Source organism: Choristoneura fumiferana, chromosome 19 (assembly GCF_025370935.1).
Source record: "Choristoneura fumiferana chromosome 19, NRCan_CFum_1, whole genome shotgun sequence".
Classification (NCBI taxonomy): Eukaryota; Metazoa; Arthropoda; class Insecta; order Lepidoptera; family Tortricidae; genus Choristoneura; species Choristoneura fumiferana.
In genome coordinates, this window is record NC_133490.1 from 7,740,948 (window position 1) to 7,765,455 (window position 24,508).

Here is a 24,508-nt window from a genome sequence, read left to right on the forward strand (position 1 = left end):
GGCACATAGAATACCGCGCCACGGCATCATGCTTATTTCCCGCGCGGTATTCGTGTGCCCTCTTTCATGTTAGCTCGAATATTACAACCGGTACCGCCTCCCCGCTGCGCCGCACTGCCTCGCCACCGCTCTCTGTGCATTTCAAGCTTCATGCTTAGTGTTTTGACCTATAAACCTTTCAAGAAGAGAAAAACATGTTCGAAGTTGGGCTCACGTCTCTAAATTTTTCAATCCCACCAATGAGATGTCGTACTCTGAAATTCGAAGTTGAGTGATGTTCACTTTGTCACTCATCGTCATAATATCAGACGTGGAAGTCTATAGATAGTGAGGATATAGGCCTTTCGTATTAACCTTTAGTTGCTTCGCATTGCATGCATCCACAGTGAAGGGCTTTAACTAGGTCATCCGTCCACCTCAATGGTGGACGTCCTACGCTGCGCTTGCCGATCTGCGGTCTAAGCGAGGAGTGTTAGGTACAATTGTGACCACAACGTTCACAATGCGTGAGCCGAGCGAGTGAAGCGAACGTACTGCGACATCGGCCGGCAAGCTCCATGACGAAATGAAGTTAAGGAATTTAACCCCTACCAGTGCTGGTTATGTAAGATGTTTATGTACTGGGAACAAGGGTAAATAACAAACAAGAAAAACTTTTCTACAAAGCTAAAAAAATACTAGGCGCAGAATCGTGAAAATTTATTTTAAAAATGCCAAGTAACAAAACTCGAAATTATGTCATGATAAAAAGCGATAAATTGCAATGCGCATTTTTATATCTCTAGATTGCATGTTTTCGCAACTCTTAATCATTTTGATATGTCGATGTCGACACGATTAGATTAAATGCTAGAAAGTTCATTTTATACTTTCGTTATTGGTAAAAATGATTGATTGCTTTTGTTATATAAGGGTACATTCAAGTTTTGCACAAAATTTAGCACGCGTGACTTGGATTGGAACTCAGAACAGCATAAGTTATCATCAGCCAGAAGACGTCCACTGCTCAGAGGCCTCTCCTTAGAACTTCACAATGAACGACAACCACCAGCAGATCGGTTGGAAGTGGTCTGCATCCACCGTGAGCCTATACGTCTTTAACCAGGTCATCCGTGGATCTTAATGCTGGTCGTCCTACGATGTGCTTGCCGATTGGTCTTCAGTCGAGAACTTTTCGGCCTCATGCTATACCTAGCTTTATGGCCACTTCAACGGGCTAAATTTAGTCATCATCCATCATCATCATCAGCCAGAAGACGTCCATGCTGAACAAAGGCCTCCCCCTTAGAACGCCACAATGAACGACCACTCGCCACTTGCATCCACCGGTTGCCCGCAATTCTCACGATGTCGTCAGTCCACCTAGTGGGAGGCCTGCCAACGCTTCGTCTTCCGGTTCAATTTAGTATTCATGGTTAATAAGAGTATTATAAATTTATATGGTAACTTACCATGGAGACTGGCAGCGGATGGGCCCCACCGTTGGGGTAAGGGTAAGGTGCCATGAGGTAACCCATGTTGAAGCCGGCAGCCGGATGTGGGTCGAATTTACCTGGTGAAGATAAAGTAACATAAGTCACTGGAATTTTGAGAGGAGAACAGTAACCCTAAGTAGAATTAAAAGAATTACCAACCAGGGTTTGCCGCACTAGGCTTAAAGTTTAACGCGGGGAACCATTCAAAGTTATAAAATTGAAATAAATTTTCGTAATAACAGGTTTAGTTAGGAAACAAAATTTGAGTTCAGCTGTAAATCTTACTATAGCTTATAAAAAAGAGGTTATGACAGTAAAGCTAAAACATACTGACGGTGGAGGCGGAGCGGTGCGGCGCGGCGCGGAGGCGGTACCGGTTTGTACTTGTAATATTCGAGCTAACGTGAAAGAGGCCACACAGAATATCGCGCCACGCTTATTTCCCGCGCGGTATTGTGTGCCCTCTTTCATGTTAGCTCGAACATTACAACCGGTACCGCCTCCGCGCCGCGCCGCACCGCTCCGCCTTCGCCGTCAGTGTGTTTCTAGCTTAAAAGGTAAACAGTGAGAACATTTGATATATTTCTTTTAAGAATATTGACCGATTTACTTCGACAACTGCACTAATTGTCGAATTGTCAAAGTAAATGTTTGCAAAAAGGCTTGCAAAGGGGTGGCGTGGGAGACTGTGAATAGATCACAGGCGTTAGAGCTTGGCTCATGTATTACTTATATTTTATAATACACAATACCTACTAACATAGATTATTTATTTATTCTTTCAATATAATACATCATAAATTACAAACACGACAGTTACTCGTACAAGTATCTATATTGAACTCGTCATAGGTAATAGAAAAAATAGTCAAAAGATTAAGATTATGTAAGCCTTTGTATTAACTGAAACAAATGAATTTTAATCTGACTGAGTTCAGTACAAAGTGCTGTTTGCCGATAAAATGTAAGCTAGATGACATAGCACTTTTTTTTTTAAGCCACTGGCAAAAGCGATGTGGCTGAAAAGTAATAAAGAAAAAAAGCTATATCGATCGCGTTCACCTCCACTGTCATACGGGTATATCTACTATTATATAGGTACATGCTGTCTAGGGACGTAAAGGGATGAAAGAGAATGAAATAGGGAGAAGGGAGAAACTATTTCCATTTTTTTATTCACTAGACATTTTTAATCAGAATGTTTAACTCGCGGAAGATGAAAAGTATAGTTTTCTAGGAGTTACTCGCAAGTTACTAACATCGTGGAGTAAGTGGTTTTAAAAGCTTTTAAAGTAATATTGATAAAATTTTAAAGCCAAACTTGATCCGATTCTAGACGTCGGATTGATCCGAGGTTTGGTACACGTACTTTAAAACAAAGACAACGCAATTACATAGTCATCCCATCATCATTCTTTTTTATGGCTATCCCATGGGAGTTATGCAATTTTCATGGAAAATTATCCTCTTTCCCAGGATCTTAAACTATCTCCATTCCTAACAAATTTCTTCTAAGCTGGTTGAGTGGTTTAACCTTGAAAGAAATACCAGAAGCACAGACAGAGATTCTTTCGCATTTCTTGTTACATTAATAAATTAATAGTTAGGTAGGTCTTTGAAAAAAAAAAGTTCCTTGTATCTGTGACTTCAGTGACGTGAATTAAAAAAAATGGTACATCACACGGTATTTGTAAACGAAGTGTTTTAAAATTCAAAATTCGAATGCTTTTTTTTCTGATAATAAACGGGCGTCAACACTTCGAGGCTGTAACCGGCCAGTATTAAACCATTACCGGTAACAACGCGTGACCGAACCGATTATCGGCAAGTTTCGAGTCGATTCTCGACTCTCGAAATCGTGACGAGTCATCGATGGTTAGTACGGATAGCGTTAAAGGATGTTCAAATAAAAAAAAACGGTTGTATTATTTAATTGGACGGAACGTGAAATTACTTCAGCCCCACAATCGACGAAGGTTTCTTGTCAGTCGAAATATCGCTCGATGGTGCTATAGTATCGCGTTTGACGTTACAGTCTTGCTTGCGATTGGCTCATTTAGTTTTTAAACACAAATGTCAAAGTTGTCAAACGGATGTCATTATACTAGCGCCAACTAGCCTGTTACAGAAACGATCATCATGAGACCGGAGGAGGCCTATGTCCAACAGTGGACGTCCTACGGCTGGAATAATGATGATGTTGAACTACCTACATGAATGTTGAAAAATAATAAGAGTGATTTAGTGCCCTTCGTCATTACATTATTTCTCTCCAAATTCATATAATTTCCAAGCAAAAGTCAACGGTCACTGTCGCGCTACAGATCGGGCCGACTAAAAATATAGTTCCCAAATTAAAGCAAGTACAGTCGCGGTTAAAAATAAAAGTACAGTCAGAGAACAAATCCCTCCGCGAGGGGAGAAATTATAGGACGAGGAGTCATTAGCTCGAGTAATTGCGCGCGCAGGGTCACAGCGTACAGTGTAAAGACAGTACTCTATGCCCGAGGCAGAATATCCTGTTCTCATGAATATGTACGAACTTGTAAAATTTATTAGATACTCGTAATTGACACGAAAGAACAAATAAATATCTTGACAATATACAGTAAATGATCTAATCCCAAATTAAATCAATCTTAGTATCAATAATAGACTCTGGATATAACTACATATTTCAAATTAAAACACATATAGTAACTCTACCCAGATACAAACATTCGGATTTATCACATTAGTGTCTGATTTCGAACCAGAAACATTTAGAAAAAATAAAAAAATAGACAAATATATTTATTTAGCCACGATTAACAAGTAATGTTTGAACACAAAAAGGAAAGCTGGGTCAGCACAAAGATACGAATTGCTTCGTAACGCTGATATTCTGTCAGACCTTTAGGCCTCTTTAAAAAACATCAAAATGTTGTTTTCACAAGCAAGGCACTCCAATACAATACAACACATTTGATGATCCTTTATTAAACCTCTTGTATGCTTGAGTGCAGATCAGCACCAAGTTTCAAGCTATCTTTTTCCATTTTATTTTTAATCCGTCCAATTGTTCTTACTTGGGACAAACGAGACTAGAACTCAGGTTTTTTTTTTTAATTTGCATACGAGAGGTTAAACGCCAACATGTAGTCAGCAGTATAGAAAACACAGAGAGATTTTCTATAATAAGCAATAGGCGGCCTTATCGCTACTACAGCACTGTGACTACACCGACACGGTGCCTGTGTGTGCCACAGCACTGTGACATACTGTTGTTACTATGTCTACTGCGCTAGCGTCGCCGCTAAGTGTGAGCGTTTTCGGTAACTCCCATTTTGTGGGCTTCTGTACTAATGTCGATTTTTTTTCTCTACTTTTATTAATGCTTTGCTGTTAAGGGTTTGTCCGTAGTTTTAAGATTGTAGAAATAATAATAATGTTTGTTTGGTTTTATGTTTAAATATATTACTTTTATAAAATTACATCCAGCTTTAAAAAAACTAGTCTACATAAAAAAAATGTCGTTAACGACAATTCATTTACAATTTTATTCAATTATGAAAATAATTTGAAGAAGCCGTGGTGGCCTAGTGGTTTGACCTATCGCCTCTCAAGCAGAGGGTCGTGGGTTCGAACCCCGGCTCGCACCTCTGAGTTTTTCGAAATACATGTGCGGAATTACATTTGAAATTTACCACGGGCTTTGCGGTGAAGGAAAACATCGTGAGGAAACCTGCACAAACCTGGGAAGCGATTCAATGGTGCGTGCGAAGTTCCCAATCCGCACTGGGCCCGCGTGGGAACTATGGCCCAAGCCCTCTTGTTCTGAGAGGAGGCTTGTGCCCAGCAGTGGGACGTATATAGGCTGGGATGGTGGTGGATGAAAATAATTTAAATGAGACAAACGGCCAGGTGCGAGAAGAATTTGCGCACTGCACTGTGTTCCGTACAAATATAAAGCAAACCACACTTATGTACAGTTTGATAATACAATAATCTGGTGGTGAAATTCTGGTAGCCCGGCAAGGTCGTCTTCGCAGGAGGTTATGGCACTGATTTGAAACTTTGCACAGATATATAATTTGGATCATAATGCGTAAAGGTCAACAAAAAATACAGCCCGGGAAAACAGCTTGCATTAAAAATAATGTTTTTTATAAAAAAGATCCTTTCGAGGCATAGAGCCCTAAAAATAATTTACAATCAATACCTAAACTCCCGATCGTAAAACGCCGCAATAAATAATTCGGTTAGTCACAGAAATTGCGGCAAAGATTACTTTAATTTAAAAATAATGTAGAAAATTTCACGGACTCTAAGGAGCGTGGCATTGATTATTCTAACAGTTTTAGTTTATTTATTTAACTATCTCTTACCCGCCACCTCATCTGCGAACAAGATAAAAAGGGGAGGGGGAGAGAGAGACAGAAAGATAAAAAGAAAAGAAGAGATATAATGCATGATAGTGTGGTTAATTCAGATAATTTTTACGCGAAAAAGAAACGTCCTTGATATACATAATTATAATTAAGTATCTAAGTATCTACACTACAACTACATAGTGGGTCGAATCGACTTCTTTGTTTTGGTTAAAAAATGGACAACGAAATGACAAACTGTAAACCTACATACAGTTTAGCACGAGTGCACTAAAAAGAAGGTTGTTCCGAAAATCCCACGGAACGAAAAAATACGTCTCCTACTTTTTTATTTAAATCTAACTCTCTACATTGTTAGGACTCTAGCCTATTTTTAGCATTCTTAGTTGTCCTTCAGTTGAATATCAAAAAGAGTAAGAAAATCTATAATTTGAACTTGAAACTAGGTACCGTAAGACTCGCTCATATTTTAATGAAATAAATCGATCGATGTCGATCTCAACTCCATTTAAGACCTGAGTTATACGGATTTATTTTATTAATGTAAATGCATAAATCTCCAAACCGACATCGATTCTAATCAATTGATAAACATAACTTGACAATAATCGAAACATAAATATTATCACGATAGTTATCGAAATTAAAACCGCCATAATTTGTCAAACATTACACTCGAACTCCCCTCAATTTCCTACAAACCAGTAGCCGGGGCTCACGGATGAAACGCAGACGTGGTAACACAGAGGTCAATATTTACTTAGGCGGACCCACCGCCTGTTCTGAGAAAGGTTCATGGGAGAATAGCCTCAAATAGGGTTCAAATTTTTGACAACCCCCGACCACAGTGTAATGATAACCAGTGAGGAAACGGGCGTCTAGATACATACCTAGAGAGTGACAGTCTTTACCGGCCGGGACAATACCGACATGGAAATAAAGACCTCTTTTCGTGTACACGTTCATTGAAACTCTTGTCACTGATTAGCAGCCCGATAAACGTGCTGCGATGATCAATCCCAAACTGATAAATACCGACCCGATAAGTACTGTCAATGTCAATACAGACCCTGTTTTTCGTATCGAAGATTAATAAATTTAGTAGAAAATAACTTAATTTGGTCTTGGCGCTGTTGTTTCTGTGATGTGCTAGGAAAAGTTCATAATATGACCCAATCCGTCGTGAACAATACTATGTGACGGATGACAGCGAAGTTAAAAAATTACGTCAAGTTCACGTTGTTAAAATTCATTAAAAAAAATCCTTGTACCTGATTATCTTGAATACAATTCCTAGAAATCCAATTATGCACGTAGACCTAAAGTGATTAATCGTAATTATTAAATAACAAATTATCTTTATGATGAGATAACGAAAAGGCGAAGTTGATTGACACCTGTGGAATTGGAATGCATAACCATTATTTTTAATTTAATGAGTCTATAGGTAAATTAGTTTTAGGTGGTTTAAATCGGCGAGTATATCAGGCTCCGTTTGCACCAGAGATGTGCAAGGATGTGTTCCGAGGGATGTGTTCTTCATGAACCAATAGCAACGCTCATTTACCTCGCCTCGCTTCTTTCTGCTGTTTCCACTAGAGATGTGCTGTGCGAGGATAGGAGAATGAAGCGACCAGTGGCTGTATTGCCTAACGTTTCTGGCGCTCGCAATCGCAATCAAATGACAGTTTTTGTATAGTTTAAAAACGTTAGGCCATACGGCCTCAGGTCATCCATTCATCCATCTGGTTGGTGGAGGTCCTACGGGCAGTCCGGGTAAAAACTTAGACCCGTTGCATTGAAAATAAATTCCAACAAACTTGTAACCGCGTGCGTCAGTCCGGATTCGAACCCAGGCCCGCCCAGGTAGTGGTTTTTATGTGTTTGTCTTATGACTCAACGATACTGTAAATTATATGGTTTAGTAATGGCACCAAACCATAGGTATTTTACATTGGCTAACGAGGTTCTGGGAATTTAAGGGCGATTTTGCGGTGTTATGCTTAAATTTAATTGGCTGTTTGTTTTCAGGTGTTTTGGATGTTGATTACAATTTTATTCATCATCAGCATCCTAGCCTATATATGTCCCACAGCTGAGCACAGGCCCCCACTCAGAGCGAGAGGGCAGGGCCGTAGTTCCCACGCGGACCCAGTGAGGATTGGGAACTAAACGTGTACCATTAAATTGATTCTCAGGTTTAAGTTTCCCCACGACGTTTTTCTTCGCCGTAAAGATGCTGGTAAAAATATATTTTCGCATATAACTTTCGACAAACCCAGCCAGGGTTTGAATACACGATCCTCTGCTTGAGAAGCTATTGGTCAGAACCATAGACCACCACGGCACGTTTTTTGAATTTTATTCAGAAAAAAAAAGTCTGTGTGGCACTTAAGGCTACACAGACCCACTGATGAGCAAAGGCCTCCACTCGTAAAGAGGTTTTAATTCCCACGCGGTAATAGAAGTAATTACGAATTAATTAACAACAATTAATTATTTTATCGTTCTTTTAATTTCATCATAGTGTCCACAGATTACAAAATGGCAGACAATCCACTATGATTATTTCTTTAATTCCCAACCGGCCACAGATAACACCAGACAGTCCACTTGGTGTAAACTTCCCACATGCAAATGCCTACAAATTTTTATTTCCACCTTCCGAACCTGATTCTTTATAATCTAAAACAACTCGTTTAACAAGCGACGCGGTCACTGTGAATGCATCTCGAGTTCCAATTAGAAACACGATATGGCATTTAGGCAACGCTTGGGATAGACGGAGCGGAAACATGATATAATAATAAATAATTTATTGAATCAGGCGTTACTTTGCGGAGGTCCATATCAATTAACTATAAACAATTACTTTGCTCACCCGTGATATTCTTCTTTCTTCTTTTTTTTCTTTCTTTTTTAATAATCATAAATTAATTATTTTGGAGAACAGGTACATGTACAATAATGTACATTCCATAATACAATACAATAATGGAATTTAGAAATTTGCACTTAGTGTACAATTCTATCAGTGAAAAAAATATTTTAGAATAGGTTCGATTATTCCAGTTATAACCCCCTACACCCTACATATCAACAAAAAAACGGAGTTTACTTCTTAATTATATAAGAAATCTAATAATTCAAATATTATGTAAGCGTAACTGCTTTGATATTAAATACAGCAAGGCTACTACTAAATTCAAAAATCGAAGTTCGTATCGTACCGTTTCTTCTAACTCTTGTATAAAATAGTATAAAGAGGGATGGAACGACACGAACTTTGATTTTCCAATTTCGTAGTAGCCCCACAGTAGACGATTTTAGATAAAAGTGACACGATTCACAGTAACTCTATCGCTTAACAGCTGCAATTGCTTCTAGAGAACAAAAAAATAGCTAGTTCAATGATTCAAATGGGAAATGTAAAATTTATCTGCACTCGGGATATTCACAATTAATGAATTAATACGTTCTTTTTGTTTTTAATAAAAATGTTTATACGAAGGTTTACAATTTCCGAATTTTACCAATAAAGTAATTAACAAGTACAGCGACACAACGAAGAAGTATAATTTTCTTAGACTGCTTAAAACGACGTATTTATATAGGGACTTGCTAAAAGAAACACATTTTTTATTTATTTATTGCAAAAGTATTTAACACTTTATCCAGATAATTTTCAATAGCTGACCATAAGATAGAAAAAACATTGAGATACTTTCTTCAAGTCGTAGATTATTAAAACACCAAAAACCGCTACCGCTCATCAAAGGCCACGGCCTCCGAAACCTACAATTCCATGCGTTAAGCCAGAGTCGACGAAACCATTAACACGTGCAAGAGCGAGACGAAAGATAAACACGCGCCCTGATAAGCGGAGCGAGCGGGACGACGTGTGATAAGCAAGTTCTATGAATAGAATCGCATGAAGCTCCATTAGGTGGCATAGTTATCGTGTCAGGTGTAAGAAGGCTGCTCAGCGTCATATTATCACTGAATTAAAAATAATTAGGATTAATCCGCGACTTCATTCGCTTGAATGGGAACGTGTCGAAATTTAATTTGAAAAGAATAACGAACAAAATACATAACGGTCGTTTGACATAATTATAATATGTACTATGTATGTAGTAATAATGAATTATAATATGTATAGTATGTATTTCGGTTAGATTAGGTTTATTTCAAAACTATCCTCTCAATTAGCGATGTTTGAAAAATTATATACATTGTTTTAACATTACTTATGTTAATAACGACATGGTTCTTAAGTTTAATTAAAATCGGTTCAGCCGTTTATGAGATTGATAAAGTTATTTTTTTGTTTTATATAATAGGGGGCAAGCGAACAGGCGGGTCACCTGACAGAAAGCAATCATCGCCGCCATGGACACATGCGTTGAGTTACGGATGCGTTGCCGGCCCGGCCCTAACTTTGAATAGGTCAATTCACTAGACTATCAATATGAAGGAAAACTACTCGACCATTATCAATATTGCGAACTGCGCTGTATGACGTATAGCCGTAACGCTATAATTTACGAATTGAAATGATGCCAAGCGTGTAAAGACGTCATTTCTCACCGGTCGATGACAGAAGTCCCCAAATCAGTATGCAATTACATTTCGCCCAGAGATCAGTGTTGAAAACTCTTTATTTCCACACACTTATTCAAAAATTTGTTTACAAATTGTGACGCTTATTGCCCTAGGGCGGTAAAGACTTATTTATGACATTGACATTGCTAAGACATTTGTAGCATTCATATTTTGTCGTCAAATATTGGATATTCATGATTCGATTTGTAGCATTCGAACATGGCGGATGTAGACAATATCTAATTTTGCTATTTCTGTTTCTTTGTCTAGTAGAAGTATAATTTTAAGGGTGTTTTATGCGGCGATTAACCTTAACAGTGAACAGTGATCACAAAATTCTATATTGCTCTCGTGTCTGACATTTTTTAATGCGCAAGTTGTCTCCACGTGGGTTCTGAAATTTTACTATCAAGTTGCAAAAACTACAATCACCGTACAACGTCCCTCTCAAAGAGAGTTTACTTTGACACTGGCGAAATTGTCCTATTAATTAGGACAGAAAAGCCATATTTTAAAAGAGAAGAAGAAGAATATTCATAATAATATGAATATCAGACTTACTAACTTACAGATGTATTTAGTAGTGTTTTGCTATCGTATTTAAAAAAAATAGTATTATCTCGCTTTCTCAATTATCTCCAGTAAACTTCAATAAGCTTGTTGAGAAGGTAAGATAAATACGAACTCTTCTCACAAAGTACAATGGAAAAACATTATTCGATTGATCTGTAATAACATACAGCACTAGCAGCCAAAGGCAAAATGAGCCAACTTAAGGGAAGTCTCTTCGTTCCATTCTCCATACAAACGTAGTCCCGGTCTCATTTGAAAACTACAACAGAAATAGATTAAATTTTGTAAGTATGGACTAGACGTAATTATCTATGCCTGTGGCTTTTCAGATTTTCATATAAATATGTAATATCAGAATTACAGGAGCTCAAAAGTCGACAAAAAAAAAGATGTCAACTTTGCACGAGAATTACAGACTAATAAAGCATTTTTACAAAAATCTAAAAAACCACAGCCATAGAAAATATAATGAATATCTCGATTGTAAAATATCATTGCTTTCTGTGCTATACTTTTCGTATAATATGAGGACAACGAAACCCCAAATTCAACCGCCCAAATCTTGAAAAGCCTACAGCTATCTCGATATAAATTACGGACGTCGTTGCGGAAGGCATGGGGGGGACGGCTGCGAGCGCTTATGTCACGAGCGATAAAGACAGCAATATCCTAAACGAATACCTAACGCGGCCGCGCGGTCGGCAGGGAAACTTCTCTTAATAAAATACAGCACTAGCTGTTTTAGTTGCTTAATTTGAGACTAAGCCAATTGGTTTTAATTGTCCCAAGAATTTTAAGACAACGAACAGGCAGCTGCACATCTACGCTCAACTGCACATTAGATTAGATATTCGATTGATTGAATCATAACCAGAAGCGATTGAATTGAAATTCAGGGATTTTACTTATTTTTTGTAGAAATTCCCAGAAACTACATCCATGGTCATTATCTTAGGTATGTAATCTACCAATTCTTGTACATAAATATATTTCGAAAACGAATTCGATTTTTTGTCGAAAACGGCTACAACGATTTTGATGAAATTTGGTATGTCCCCTTTCGGGGATGACAAATCGATCTAGCATGGTCCTATCTATGGGAAAACGCTTACTAACGAGTTTTAGCCCGAGCAAAGCTCGGTCACCTAGGTACTATCTTTTTATTTTACTTAAATCGGGGATTCATTGATTTTAACGAGCGTTACGGATAATGAACTACGAAACACCAAAATATTCCCTTACCTATTTGGAATTGTCAAAAGTTGTTCAGTGCAAATGCACCAAATACCTACTAAAGATGCTATAAAACGCGCGGTCTTTACTATTAGAAGAAGAACAAAACAGGTGGCATGGTATTTCAGTTCCATGATCAGTCAACCATCGATGATCGAGCTAAAAAGACAAAATTGAAGTGGATACAGAACTAATGCATAAACATTCAGATATTTTACAAATGTTGGTTATTCCTAAATAGCATGACGGAACCAGGACGTGTATTGTAAACTTTACGTACATCTGCGGTACAAAACGTCAAGTAAATCAAAATTTATATAGCGTTACTAATGTGCGTGATAAAATCGAGATTATGTATATTATGGTGTAGCTGTCAAATAAAATGTACATCTTTATGCCCTAGGGCAGTAAGTAGATCGATGGAACGATAACACTAAGCCGTGTGTAAAGTTTTGGTTAAAATATAACATGGTTTTGTCGACATAAATTATTAGTTATGGGTGGATGAAATAGGTTAGTTTTTTGTGTGGGAGAGATATGGGACACGTGGATTTGTTATGAAAAAAAAAGTTTGTTTATTGGCCATATATTTTTGTGATCCATGTTTTGTAGTACATTTATATGTATCATGCCCTCATTACAATAAATCGTGTGTCCTCTTAAATTGTGTGTGTCGTGTGTGTGAAGTTCCTGATCCGCACTGTCCCTGTGTGGGAACTTGGCCCAAGTCCTCTAATTCTAAGAGGAGGCTTGTACCCTATAGCGAGACGTATACAGGTAAAGATGAGGTATTAGGTTCTAAAGTGCTGGGTGTTGATGAATCACTCAATCAGATTTTCCATTTAAGAATTACCCATAATTATTTATTTTACTAAATAATTATTAGCGATAATTATGATGAACAAATATGGTGAATATCGTTGTTATTCGACTATTTATTCCAGAAAAAGTACTGAAAGAATCAGTACAAAAGGTAGCTTAATGTACTTTTCTTTTCCTTGTCTAATCGTTATGTACGTTGCGAATTTCGCCTGAAAGGCGTGAAGTTGTAACAAACATAATTTATTGGGAATAAACCGCACATATCAGTGGCACAGCGAAAACATTTTTCGGTAAAGAACTTAGAGAAAAATAAGACACCAAATATCTAACAGCAGCAGCAATACATCACAGTAATAAAGCAGCGAGAGAGACAGACGAGTGGTGAAAATTTAGGTCGGTAACCCGATGGCAATCGAGTTGTTAAAGCACCACGCTACTTATGCATCCATATCTAAAACTATCAATTTCACGCGTTTCCGTCTTTAACGATCAATTTAGTACTTGCCAATGGTTAATTATAATTGCGTACAGGCATGCGCCCGCGCTGCAGATTTAATTGTGGTCCATAACTCACACCTCCGAACTCCTTGTTGGAGGCACGATTCTTTTTGAACCTCAGCATCCCAAGGCTTGGTCGGGCGTTAGTAGGGCTGCCACACGGTTAATAAAAAAAAGTTAAGTTTAAATTCATGATCCATGTAAGGTACCAGGGTAACCTGGAACCGTTTAATATTCAATTTCACTATGATTGCCTTGATAAAAGTATGGGATAGTATCACAAAGGTCCCACCATGGTACATGAATCAGATTTCGACTGTACCCATAGGAGGCTCGAATTCACAATAGTTTTCACCACTTCTTTCTATCACGCGGGTGAGGCTAGGCTAGAAAGAGATGGTGAATGTGATATTGATCGCCCGGGTGTTTTTTTTTAATTCATTCAATAAAATAAAATAAAACTTTAATTCTAATATTATTTATTCCCAAAACACTTAGTGCAATAATTACGGTTCAAAATATTATACTTACAGCTCTATGAATGAATTCAACCTCTTGAAGTGATTAAGCTTAAAATAACGCATGTACTTTAGTCGTTACAAATACGTTATTACACGAGCAGCAAGGTTCTCGAAAGTACTGGTAAGTGTGCATGCTCTCGTCTAACCACCGTTTCCTGCGTCAGTCTAAAAAATCATTCAAATCGAAGAATAAAACTGGACGCATGCAAGGAGGCAACCCTAAGACTGCGGCGTCGTTTTTTCACCCAAGTCGTGGCGAGTAGATCAGATTAGCTCCCAAACCGGTTACAACGAAATCCCGGGGAAAAAACAACGAAAAAACAACACTAATAACAACAAATAACGAGCGCTAGTGATGGGAATGAGTCGGTGATTGATTGGTGGATCGAGCGGTGAGTTCGCGTGATTGCTTCGAGTCATGTTGAGATGGGATGAGATTTCAGGTTTAGTGTGCACTTGTGTTGAGAAGTTTTATTGCGTATATTAGATTATTATGGTGCGCTAGAATTCCCTATCGCGTAGGAATATCGCAAAATATATCTTCATGTCCAGCCCACCTGTACCTTATAAAGGGAATTTCTTAAATGAAATACAATACAATGACTATTTATTGTACCATCAGCCAAATAAGTGGTCTATTAATTTTTAAACAAGTTCCTATCAAATGAATATATCGCTAAAGTCGAATTTTCAAGTTGACAGTCACGTCTATTGGCATTATTGTTTTGTGACATGCAAACGATTATCAACTTTAGGGTGGTAGACCACAAATTTGGCTGACGGTACCTCAGAAATAGATACCAGAGATTGTAGGTGGTGAAATGTAAGTATCTTATACCGAAACAAGATTTTTTGGCGAAGGTACTTTATAATTGCATAATTAAGCGATCTCAAATGTACCAAGTTTCAAGGCAATACGACCAATGAAAGTGGATCAGTTGGCTTGAAAGATTTAAAATAAATAAACTAATAAATTGTTAACTTTAATATGCATTTATTACAAGTAAAACTACTATTTGTCGCGGAAGTATTTCTTGTCACTTCTATTACACTATCTAGTATTTAATGAAAGGTTTAAATAAATCTAATTCTCAGCTTCATTCAAGAACTTTATTACCTACTTCTTCTCATAAAATAAAAAAAAACTTAATAAATAAATCCTTAGCTCTTCCTAACCAAACCATCTCGATCAGAACTAGTCAATAATGCTATTCCATCGATTCAAAAATATTCATCGACTTAAAAATATCGTGAACCCCATCCCTATTGAGAGGCGGTTGAAATTATATGAAAATATTATAAGGATAGTGACAGATGATTATAAGCTGGCGATAAAACATACATAATTCCCCGTAATGGGCGCAGGTACGTGATAATTCCCGGTTTCGGAATCAATATCCCATCACTATGGTTGGATGTGATTCGAAGTTTGGATGGGTTAAGTAGATTTTGAAATTATGTTCGGAAAGTTGGAGCAGAATTGAAAGGGTTGAATCAACAACATCGCGGTTTATATACATCTGGCTGCTGGGTACAGGTCTTCTCTCAGAATGAGAGGGCTTGGGTCGTAGTTCTCACGCGGGCCTAGCGCGGATCGGGAACTTCACATACACGCACCATTAAATGGCTTCGCAGGTTTGTGCAAGTTTCCTCACCATGTTTTCCTTCATCGTAAAGCTCGTGGTAAATTTCAAATGTACTTAATGGAAACCCATCCTTGGTCACATATGGATGGGTTGAATAAAGAAGTAAAATCAAATGAAACATACCATCTATGGTTTATCAGTATATCTTATGCCTAACGCAGTCGGGACTAATCGTGAACACGATTCCGAAAAGTGGTCGAAACGTCGAGGTAACTTTAATAATACATATAAGTAAGATATTAGGTGTGGGTACTTACCAAAAACTGGACTTAAATCGGACTTCACCGATAATTTACCGGAGTAAGGCTCTCCTGACTTTTCCTGAAACAAATTAGATAAAATTAATTAAAAACACGTAAATTAAGCTTTTAGAGTAAAAGTTTGACAGGACTAACAATGAGTACCTATTATGAATGATAAACCTGTCAGACCAATTTAGATATGGCAACCGCTTCGATAAGTGACAATAAAGCCACTAAAGATTTTTTTTTATTTCCACAGAACTAGAGATTAGCCTTTTCAATTTCATACGTCTACGAGACCGAAGCCGCGATCTTAAGCTAGTACCTAATTTTCCAAAAAACTCCCACGCTCTCGACAGCACTGATATCAAAATCAAGTTTCCGCTTTTATTAATCCAAATACCGAATTTCCTCTGTCTCTATCAGAACCAATGGAGCGTCTCAAATCTCTACACCTTAAGTGATATTGTCGGGGGGCTAATGCGGGGCGTGCGACATGGTTAAAGAAATCACAGGTGAAATAGGTTTAATGAACTAAAACCAATTACTTTGCGCACCCGAGACCATAATGATAGCTACCTAGGTTACGCAAAAAAATTGTGACCTGCAAAATAATAATACAATAGGTACTTTTATGACGAACGTTGTTGTCTTCAGCTTATTTCAGTAGTGCATTTTTTTCTGCCACTATAATGCTCATGTTCAAAAAATTGCTACAAAATCATACCAAAATAAAACATTAGCCATGACAAATTATCATTATAATTCCACGCCAATGTCTGTCTGTCTGTCTGTGGCATCGTAGCTCTCAAAAGGATGGACCGATTAAAATGCGTGTTTTTTTAAGTGATAGTGAGTTTTCTTGCGGTTGTCCTTAGCTATGTCACAGCTATGTTTCATTAAATCAGTTCAGTCGTTTTTGAGATATTAAACTTTGAAATGACAATGCCCATATTTTCAACTTTTTTAAGTTGGTCAGGTCATTCGCCTTTTGCTCATGCAACTAAATCGTCAACGGATCCATAGGGCGATAAAAAAACGTTCTGATGACGTAAAGTCGTGCGGGTTTGACAATAGTGCCCCAGACGGACATGAGAGCCAGTAATTGGATAAGTCCGAATCAGTTAGCCCCACTTGCACGTGTTTACCCGGACAGGGACTCCCCACTCCGGGTAGCGGGGTAAATACCCGAATATCGGGGTATCGAGGTTGTTGATAGGTTACGCGTGCGTGATTAAGTTTAGTTACGTGTCGGAATTAGTGAGGTTACACAAAAGAATGTGTTAAAACTGATTTCGTAAATGTAATCATCGGGTAAAGTAATTGGGTGAAATATTCAAACATTTGGTTACAACTAGGGTTATTTTTTTGTCAGGGTTCAGATCATGTCCTGGCCCTATACTACGAATTGCAAAATTCGAACTTCGTATCTTGGCGTCTCGCTGACGCTAATATTATTTAATACGATATAGGTTATATACTATATAGGAGGACATAGGTTAAGGTATACCGTAGGCGACAGGCTAGCAACCTGTCACTATTGTACCGTTTTAGTCAAACTTTAAACCTAAAATTGCTAAAAGTGGCTCCGAAGCGGTAATGTTTCGTGTGCTCTGCCTATCCCTTTTGGGAATTCAGACGTGATGTTTGTGTTGTGTGTGTGTGTTTAATACGAGAGTCAGAGGGACGGCACAATACGAACTTCGATTTTCGAACTTCATAGCAACCCCTAGGTTACTTGAGCTTTTAAAATTGCCTGTGGATTGTTAAGAGTAGTCAATAGAGTCGAGGTCAAAGACTACCTGTTTGAACTTTTGTATGAAACTGTCATAAGACATTTTGACGCATAGAGCCAAAAAAGGTAAGATACTAAAGTGTACCTAAAGATATCTTTGAACTCAACTGTACTAATTGCCAAAAATACTGTTCACAACATCCATGATACTAAAGGGGAAATCAAATTAATTCCAGATTTTTGTTGGTTTCATAAGTGCATTTGAAATAAACGTACGAGTGTTCGTCACTATCCCAACAGAGCCAACAGTTGCCATCTTTACTTTTATGTCATTAGCAATAAAGGTGACAGCAGAGTGGCGTCTACTAGCCATTAGCGTACCGAGCACTGGGACGTTTACCCTACCCTTAAAATCTAACTTTTAGTTTAGTTTTTTTTTGTCCACCAGTATCACGACTTCCAACTCTTTTTGTAATAATTTGATCAGAATTTTGATGGGAATAAAGATCGAACTCTGATAACCAAGATACAGGTATCCGATTTAATGTAAGAGAAAGTAAGGCTATCGGTGAAAAAAGAAAAAAAAGGTGTCTAGACGTCAGTGATTCCCACAAGTAATAGCGGTGCTCAACCAACCATGCGTGGCGTTAGGGTTGTCAGTTCATAGTTAAATTTTGACGATTGAGTGTTTGTTTTTTGTTTTTAAATTTTGACCATTTAGCTTGTTGAAGTGGCAATGGGCAGGCCACATTGAAAGAAGAAACAGATGTTCTCGAATGGAGCGGCGTACTACGTTCACTAACGAGACGGACGGATGACCTGGTTAAAGCCGTGGGTTCACGGTCAATGCAGGCCTCTTCCAACCAAAACAAGTGGAGTTCTATGGGGGAGGCATATGAGTGCGGATTGGGAACTTCACACACACCACTGAATTTCTTCACTGGTATGAGCAGGTTTTCTCAACGATGCTGTCTTTCACCATAAAGTTCATGTTAAATTTCAAATGTACCACCAATCAATTATTATTGAATACTTTTTATGAGCTGCCAAAACGCAATTTCCCATAGATTTTGTACAGCAATAGCAAGCTGTGACGTCACTTATTTGCCAACTCAATTGATCTTATTTATATTTCAAAGCAACTGAAAATATTTTTTTTAATAGAAATTATTTTGGTTTTCAGTGTTTAGGGTAAAAATAAAGCGCTTTTTGTTAAAAACAATCCTATACTTAGTATCGTTTTATCACAATTCATATTTTACTCAACAAAACTCTTAAGCAACCTCATCTAAGCACAATTAATTAATTTCATTCTTTTGATTACTTTTCACAAAATTCAATTAAAATCACAATAAAAAGTCGAAGAATCCTTAGACAGAAAAACATTTCAACATCGCGGGAACAAAACGTGATGAAACAAAAGCATTCGATTAGCCAGAACAAATGTTTGTCGCAAATCTTACGGAGTGAAGGAAAGGGTTGTTTATTTTGGCTCTACCCTCAAGTTCAAAAGTTCAGCACTTTGAACGGAAAGTGGGAAGTTGAAAAGGCGTTAAAACAATGAAGACATTTCCGAGAGTTTTATTTTTACAAGCTTTTGCTTAGTTTCACCAGTCCCGGTGACTGAGTATGTTTAATCAAATCTTGCTAGTTAAATTTCCAATTGACTTAAATTTGATACACATCTCTATAGAATATCACATATCTTCAAAACACGGTGTAGAATAGAAGTGTCAGTTTTTTTTTTAATAATGTGAAATAATTTGATTTTCAGCTTGAAAAAATAAGATAGCTGAAATGCTACAAAATTACATCATTGAAAAAAAAAAAACTAAAATTTAATGATCCGAAGATCATCAAAATTGGCAGCCCTGAGTCATATCTCAAGTTTACAAAACTTTTAATGCGCGCTTTCATTAAATCGAAGCAGAGATTTGTAGAATCGATCTATCGCACTGATTGAAATCCACGTTTCACCCCGCTCCTTGCTGGACACAGGCCCTCTCCCAGGATGAGACAGCTTGAGCTGTAGTTCCCACGCAGGGAACCACTCACAGATAAAAACCCCCGACTTTGTCACTTCAAAGTTCAATATCTCAAAAACGGCTAAACCGATGTTGTTGAAACATATCTAAGAGCCATGACTAGAAAACCTGCTTTCAAATAAAAAAACGCCTCCAAATCGGTCCACGCGTTTAAGAGCTACGGTGCCACAGACACACACACACACACACACACACACACACACACACATACTTGGCTAGTTTCCTTCATCGAAAAGTTCATAGTAAAATAACAAAGGTAATTCAAATGTAGGTCCTAGGTATGTTTTAAAAAGTTGGGCTCTAACCCACGATCATCAACTGATGCCTGCTACAATTAAATATTATCTCAACTGATCCTGTACACTCCAATCCTGTATTTAGCCATAATTATTCGAGGGTAACCAGCCATCGCGCGTGCGCCTGCGGCTCCCGATTACATTGCGTTGATTCATATCAATTACACCTTGTTTGGGATAGATGGCGTTAACGACGTCCTTAAGAACTGTCAGGACATTGTACCTAAAGCGGAGCATGTTTTTTTGCTAGATACAGCAGGAAGAGTGAAGTACCTCCTATAGACGTAAAGTGGGGGTGATTTTTTTTTCTCATCCAATCTTGTAGTGTGGGGTATCGTTGGCTAGGTCTTTTAAAACCATTAGGGGGTTTCTAAACCAATTTTTCGATTCAATGATTTGTTTGCAAAATATTCAACTTTAAAGTGCAACTTTTTATTAAAATCGAGGTTCCCCCCCCTCTAAAATTTACACCGGTGGGTGGAAAAATTTGAAAAAAAAATCAGGATGGTACTAAGTATATCAAACTTACAAGGAAAACTATAATAAATAACTATAACACTATAATAAAGTTTTCTTGAGAATTATTAGTACTTTAAGAGTAAGTACTTATTTTTTTCGTAATGGCTACGGAACCCTATTTTGGGTGTGTACGACACGCTCTTGGCCGGTTTTTTTATTGTGAGAGAGGCAAACGAGCAAGTGGTTCATCAGAAGGGAAATGGTCATTGGTCCGTTGCTGTCCTTTTAAGAAAGTATAAGCCCTTTTGTTGAAAGCCCCAATGTGTTGTTTACAAGCTTTTATTTTGCTTGCCCTGTTTTGTTTCGGTCAAATCTTGCAAGTTGATTTTGACGCACTTTCAGAGGCCAGAGGCGGGATTGACTTGAAATTTGGTATACATATGTAGGTTGGATGACACTGCAAAGTACAGTCAAAAAAGCTTCTTTTAACAATTATTAGATTCACTTGTAAATAACTAATGTATCTATGAAGGTAACGAAATCTTTGAACTTGATTTTAACCAACTTCAAATTGTTGTATTGCCACGAAACTTGGCAATTACGCATTATTCTAATAAATACATACTACCTATTATGGTACCATCGAGCTGATCTGATGATGCACTCCGAAGCTAGACACTATAACTCCAAGACATAACAATGTAACCCAGCTATGTTTAGGTTTGTTAGAATAGCCTTAGGGTACACTTTAAAATACATTTTGACTATGAACAATTAATAAGTATATATGTAACTTTATCAACGGCAGTGCACTCCCGAATACTCCAGTTTTTTGGACATGTGACGCGACGTGGGGGGGACTCCGTGGAGCGACTGGTTGTGCAGGGCCGGGTGAATGGCAGCAGATCACGTGGACGTTCACCATTGCGATGGACGGACCAAATCAAGTCGTTGACTGACAAATCCCTCAACGAATGCGCTAGACAGGCCTCAGCAAGGGATAAATGGCGCACGGTAGTGAAGCGCTACCGAGCGTCTCGCGTGACCACGACTGCTCCGCCAAGAGTAAGCGACTGAGAAGAGATGTAACTTTAAAGAAGTACTATATTTAACAGCAACAAAAACAATCCCCCATTTTTAAACTCCATTTCACACTTTCGACAAATCAATTACCAGTGGCAACCCTAAATTGGGCACGTTTGGAATTTTTATAAACGGGAAGCGTTGATTAAATTCTTGTTACGAACATGTTCCGTTTGACATGTCAGGGCTGTCACAACATGTCCGCTGGAATTTAATCAGCCATCGACGTTCGAACATGTTTGTAAATACATTGGTAGTTAATAAATGGCTATTAGCATTTGATGACACTTGGATGGGTAAAGCGGGAGAATAATGTTGTATTAGTAGGAATTTATAAAGACTAATAAATAGTACATTACTACAGAGGCCATGAAGTAAGGGATTGATGAACGATTTCGGGGTAGACGGAGTAGGGGATAAAACGAGTCCAGCAATCCCTCTTCTGGCCGAGGTTTGTATAGTGCTTTTCTCAAACAATGTGAGGAAATATTTCATCCATCCATCCATCCATGCATCGCATCGCATCGCAATATCGCAAATGCTTCCAGAGTAGTGGTGGTTGGCTGTTTGTAATTTTTCCTTTGTCAGTTTAATGTTAGTAAGCAAATTTAAAAAGTTAGAGCAGCGGACAATAATGGATTTTCATACATACTTCATGACCTAGGCCATGATTTTCGTAATGGCTACGGAACCTTATCCAGGGCGTGTCCGACAGGCTCTTAGTCATTTTTTTTTGTTTGTTTAGGTTTAAGTAAAAACCTGTACATGATGTGATGAATATAATTTCAAAATATATTGTTTATTCATTAAGCTAGTGGCTGCAAAAAAGACAAAAAGAATGAACAATAAAATTTCAAATGTCAATTCTATCAGTAACACATACATACAAGCAAAAACTATGGTACAAAACAGCTATACAAAATAATACAGCAAATAGTAAAAACAGTAGCGCAAAAACCATTTCATATGTCATTCCGTTGGGCCTTTACAAATACCGTATGTCATGGTAATTAGGCGCACAGTCGATTGATTGAAAGGTCAGGAATTGTCGCAGATGTGCCACGATAAAAGCAATTAAATGCCTTAAGGTCCGTAATGGACTCTGGATCTTTAATTATTAAAAAGGCAATGAAAAATTGTTAAGGGCTATCGTTCGGACATCTGATATTGTCAAGAGTATCAATTTCACCAGTTTTTTATTAGCTTTTATTTAACTTCACGTGTATCTATTTATGTATGTATGTACCTACTTGTATGTCCTGGAAATTTATAAATCAACTTTCCACTACCTGGTATTCGACTGAGCCAAAATGTCGTATCCATACTAATATTATAAATGCGAAAGTGTGTTTGTGTGTTTGTCCGTCTTTCACGCCGTAACGGAGCGACGGATCGACGTGATTTTTGGCATAGAGATAGTTTATGGGCCCGAGAGTGACATAGGCTACTTTTTATCCCGCAAAAATGCACAGTTCCCGAGGGATCAGCGCGTGATAATCGAATACCACGCGGGCGGAGCCGCGGGCCAAAGCTAGTACTTATATAAATCCGGTGACAATTCAAAATCAAATCTGGTACTAAATTTTGATGATCCAGCCAGGAATGTCTCCGCAGGACGTAACTCCTCAATGGCAATTTAGAAGACTGTCTCACGCTACGACCTGGACTGTTTTGGACTCTTACGAGTAGCGGGGAAGCAAGCATTTTTTCTATTCATTGCGTATGCTGCCAGGTGACCAATGAGCGTCGAGGGTCTCGGCCGCCGAATGAATAGCGAAAACGCTCTCCGCTCCACTACCCGCTCGCTGTCGAGTCCGTAGCCTTACAGTTCGCCCATTACTAATATAAATGTACCTACTTTTAGCTGTCACACACGATTCATTGATATATTTTTAATACGTAACTTTTTTACAATATTAAAGCTAAGGTCATGTCACTAACTGTCTCGATATGTTTTAAAACATGTCAACATTTATCTAAAGGAACTTCACCTTAACATTGAGCTGGCAATAATTCTATTGAATTTTTTATCCAGGCAACCTTTGCACGTGTGCTACCAATTAATGTCCTTTTCGAGTCACATATAATTACCAGATGTCTTTTATGGGTGAGCGAGACAGAGCACGAATTAATTAACTGGTTTCATTTGATATGCGCGAGCGCAGCGGGGACTTTTGCAATTTGAAATTTGAATTCTAGAGTTGATGTAATTTCGCGGGTTCATTATCCTCTTCTGTTTTAAAAACTGGCTAAGTGCTTGTCGAATTCGAATATAAAGGTTTCTTTACTGCTCTAATTAAGATCCTGCAAAAAAGTCGAAAACGACATTTCTTGTACATATCCAAAAATAAGTCGGTTCGTAAAAGAATTGAAAAAGAAAAAACTACTAATTACTCGAAAAGTTAAGTTAAATTAAATTCTGGGTAAAACATACATAACAAGCAGCGTATTTTCATTTTTTAAATGAGAATGGAATTTAAAAGACTTGATAAAAAAATGTTAAGAAAAAAAAATACTTTTCTCGGCGGCCTGAAAAACCTTGAATACCTTAAATTACTGTTTAATTCAAAAAATATATAAGAATTTTATTTCACAAAACAAATATTCCTAAAACTTATTTCCATTAAAATTGACTGCTAGTTTAATATTACAAAACATCAAAGGTTAGTTGGAATTACACAGTGTAAAAAGGCTCTTTATCACTCAACGTGTGGTAAAGCTGTAATTTATTGGATATCGAACACCTTATTAAAAAGGTCGTTTTAATCTATGGTTAGAATTACCACCGCTACCGATACTTGCGGCATTTTTATAGTATGTCCAATGGGTGATAACGGCACCCTTTTACCAAGGTTCTACTGTTCGTCTGTCTGTCACAGGGCTGTATGTTTTGAACCGTAACAGA

At 37.8% G+C, this 24,508-nt stretch overlaps 1 protein-coding gene across 7 annotated transcripts in view; it reads right to left on the reverse strand.

The window, feature by feature from the left end:
• The window catches only part of pan (transcription factor pangolin), a 186,288-nt gene that overhangs the window by 82,950 nt on the left and 78,830 nt on the right, over positions 1-24,508 (reverse strand). For all 7 annotated transcript variants that reach the window (XM_074102519.1, XM_074102524.1, XM_074102518.1 and 4 more), the window contains exons 3-4: positions 16,001-16,064; positions 1,452-1,552 (exon numbers count right to left, since the gene is read on the reverse strand). In XM_074102519.1, the coding sequence (XP_073958620.1) occupies positions 1,452-1,552; positions 16,001-16,064 (165 nt within the window). The remainder of the gene's footprint in view (positions 1-1,451; positions 1,553-16,000; positions 16,065-24,508) is intronic.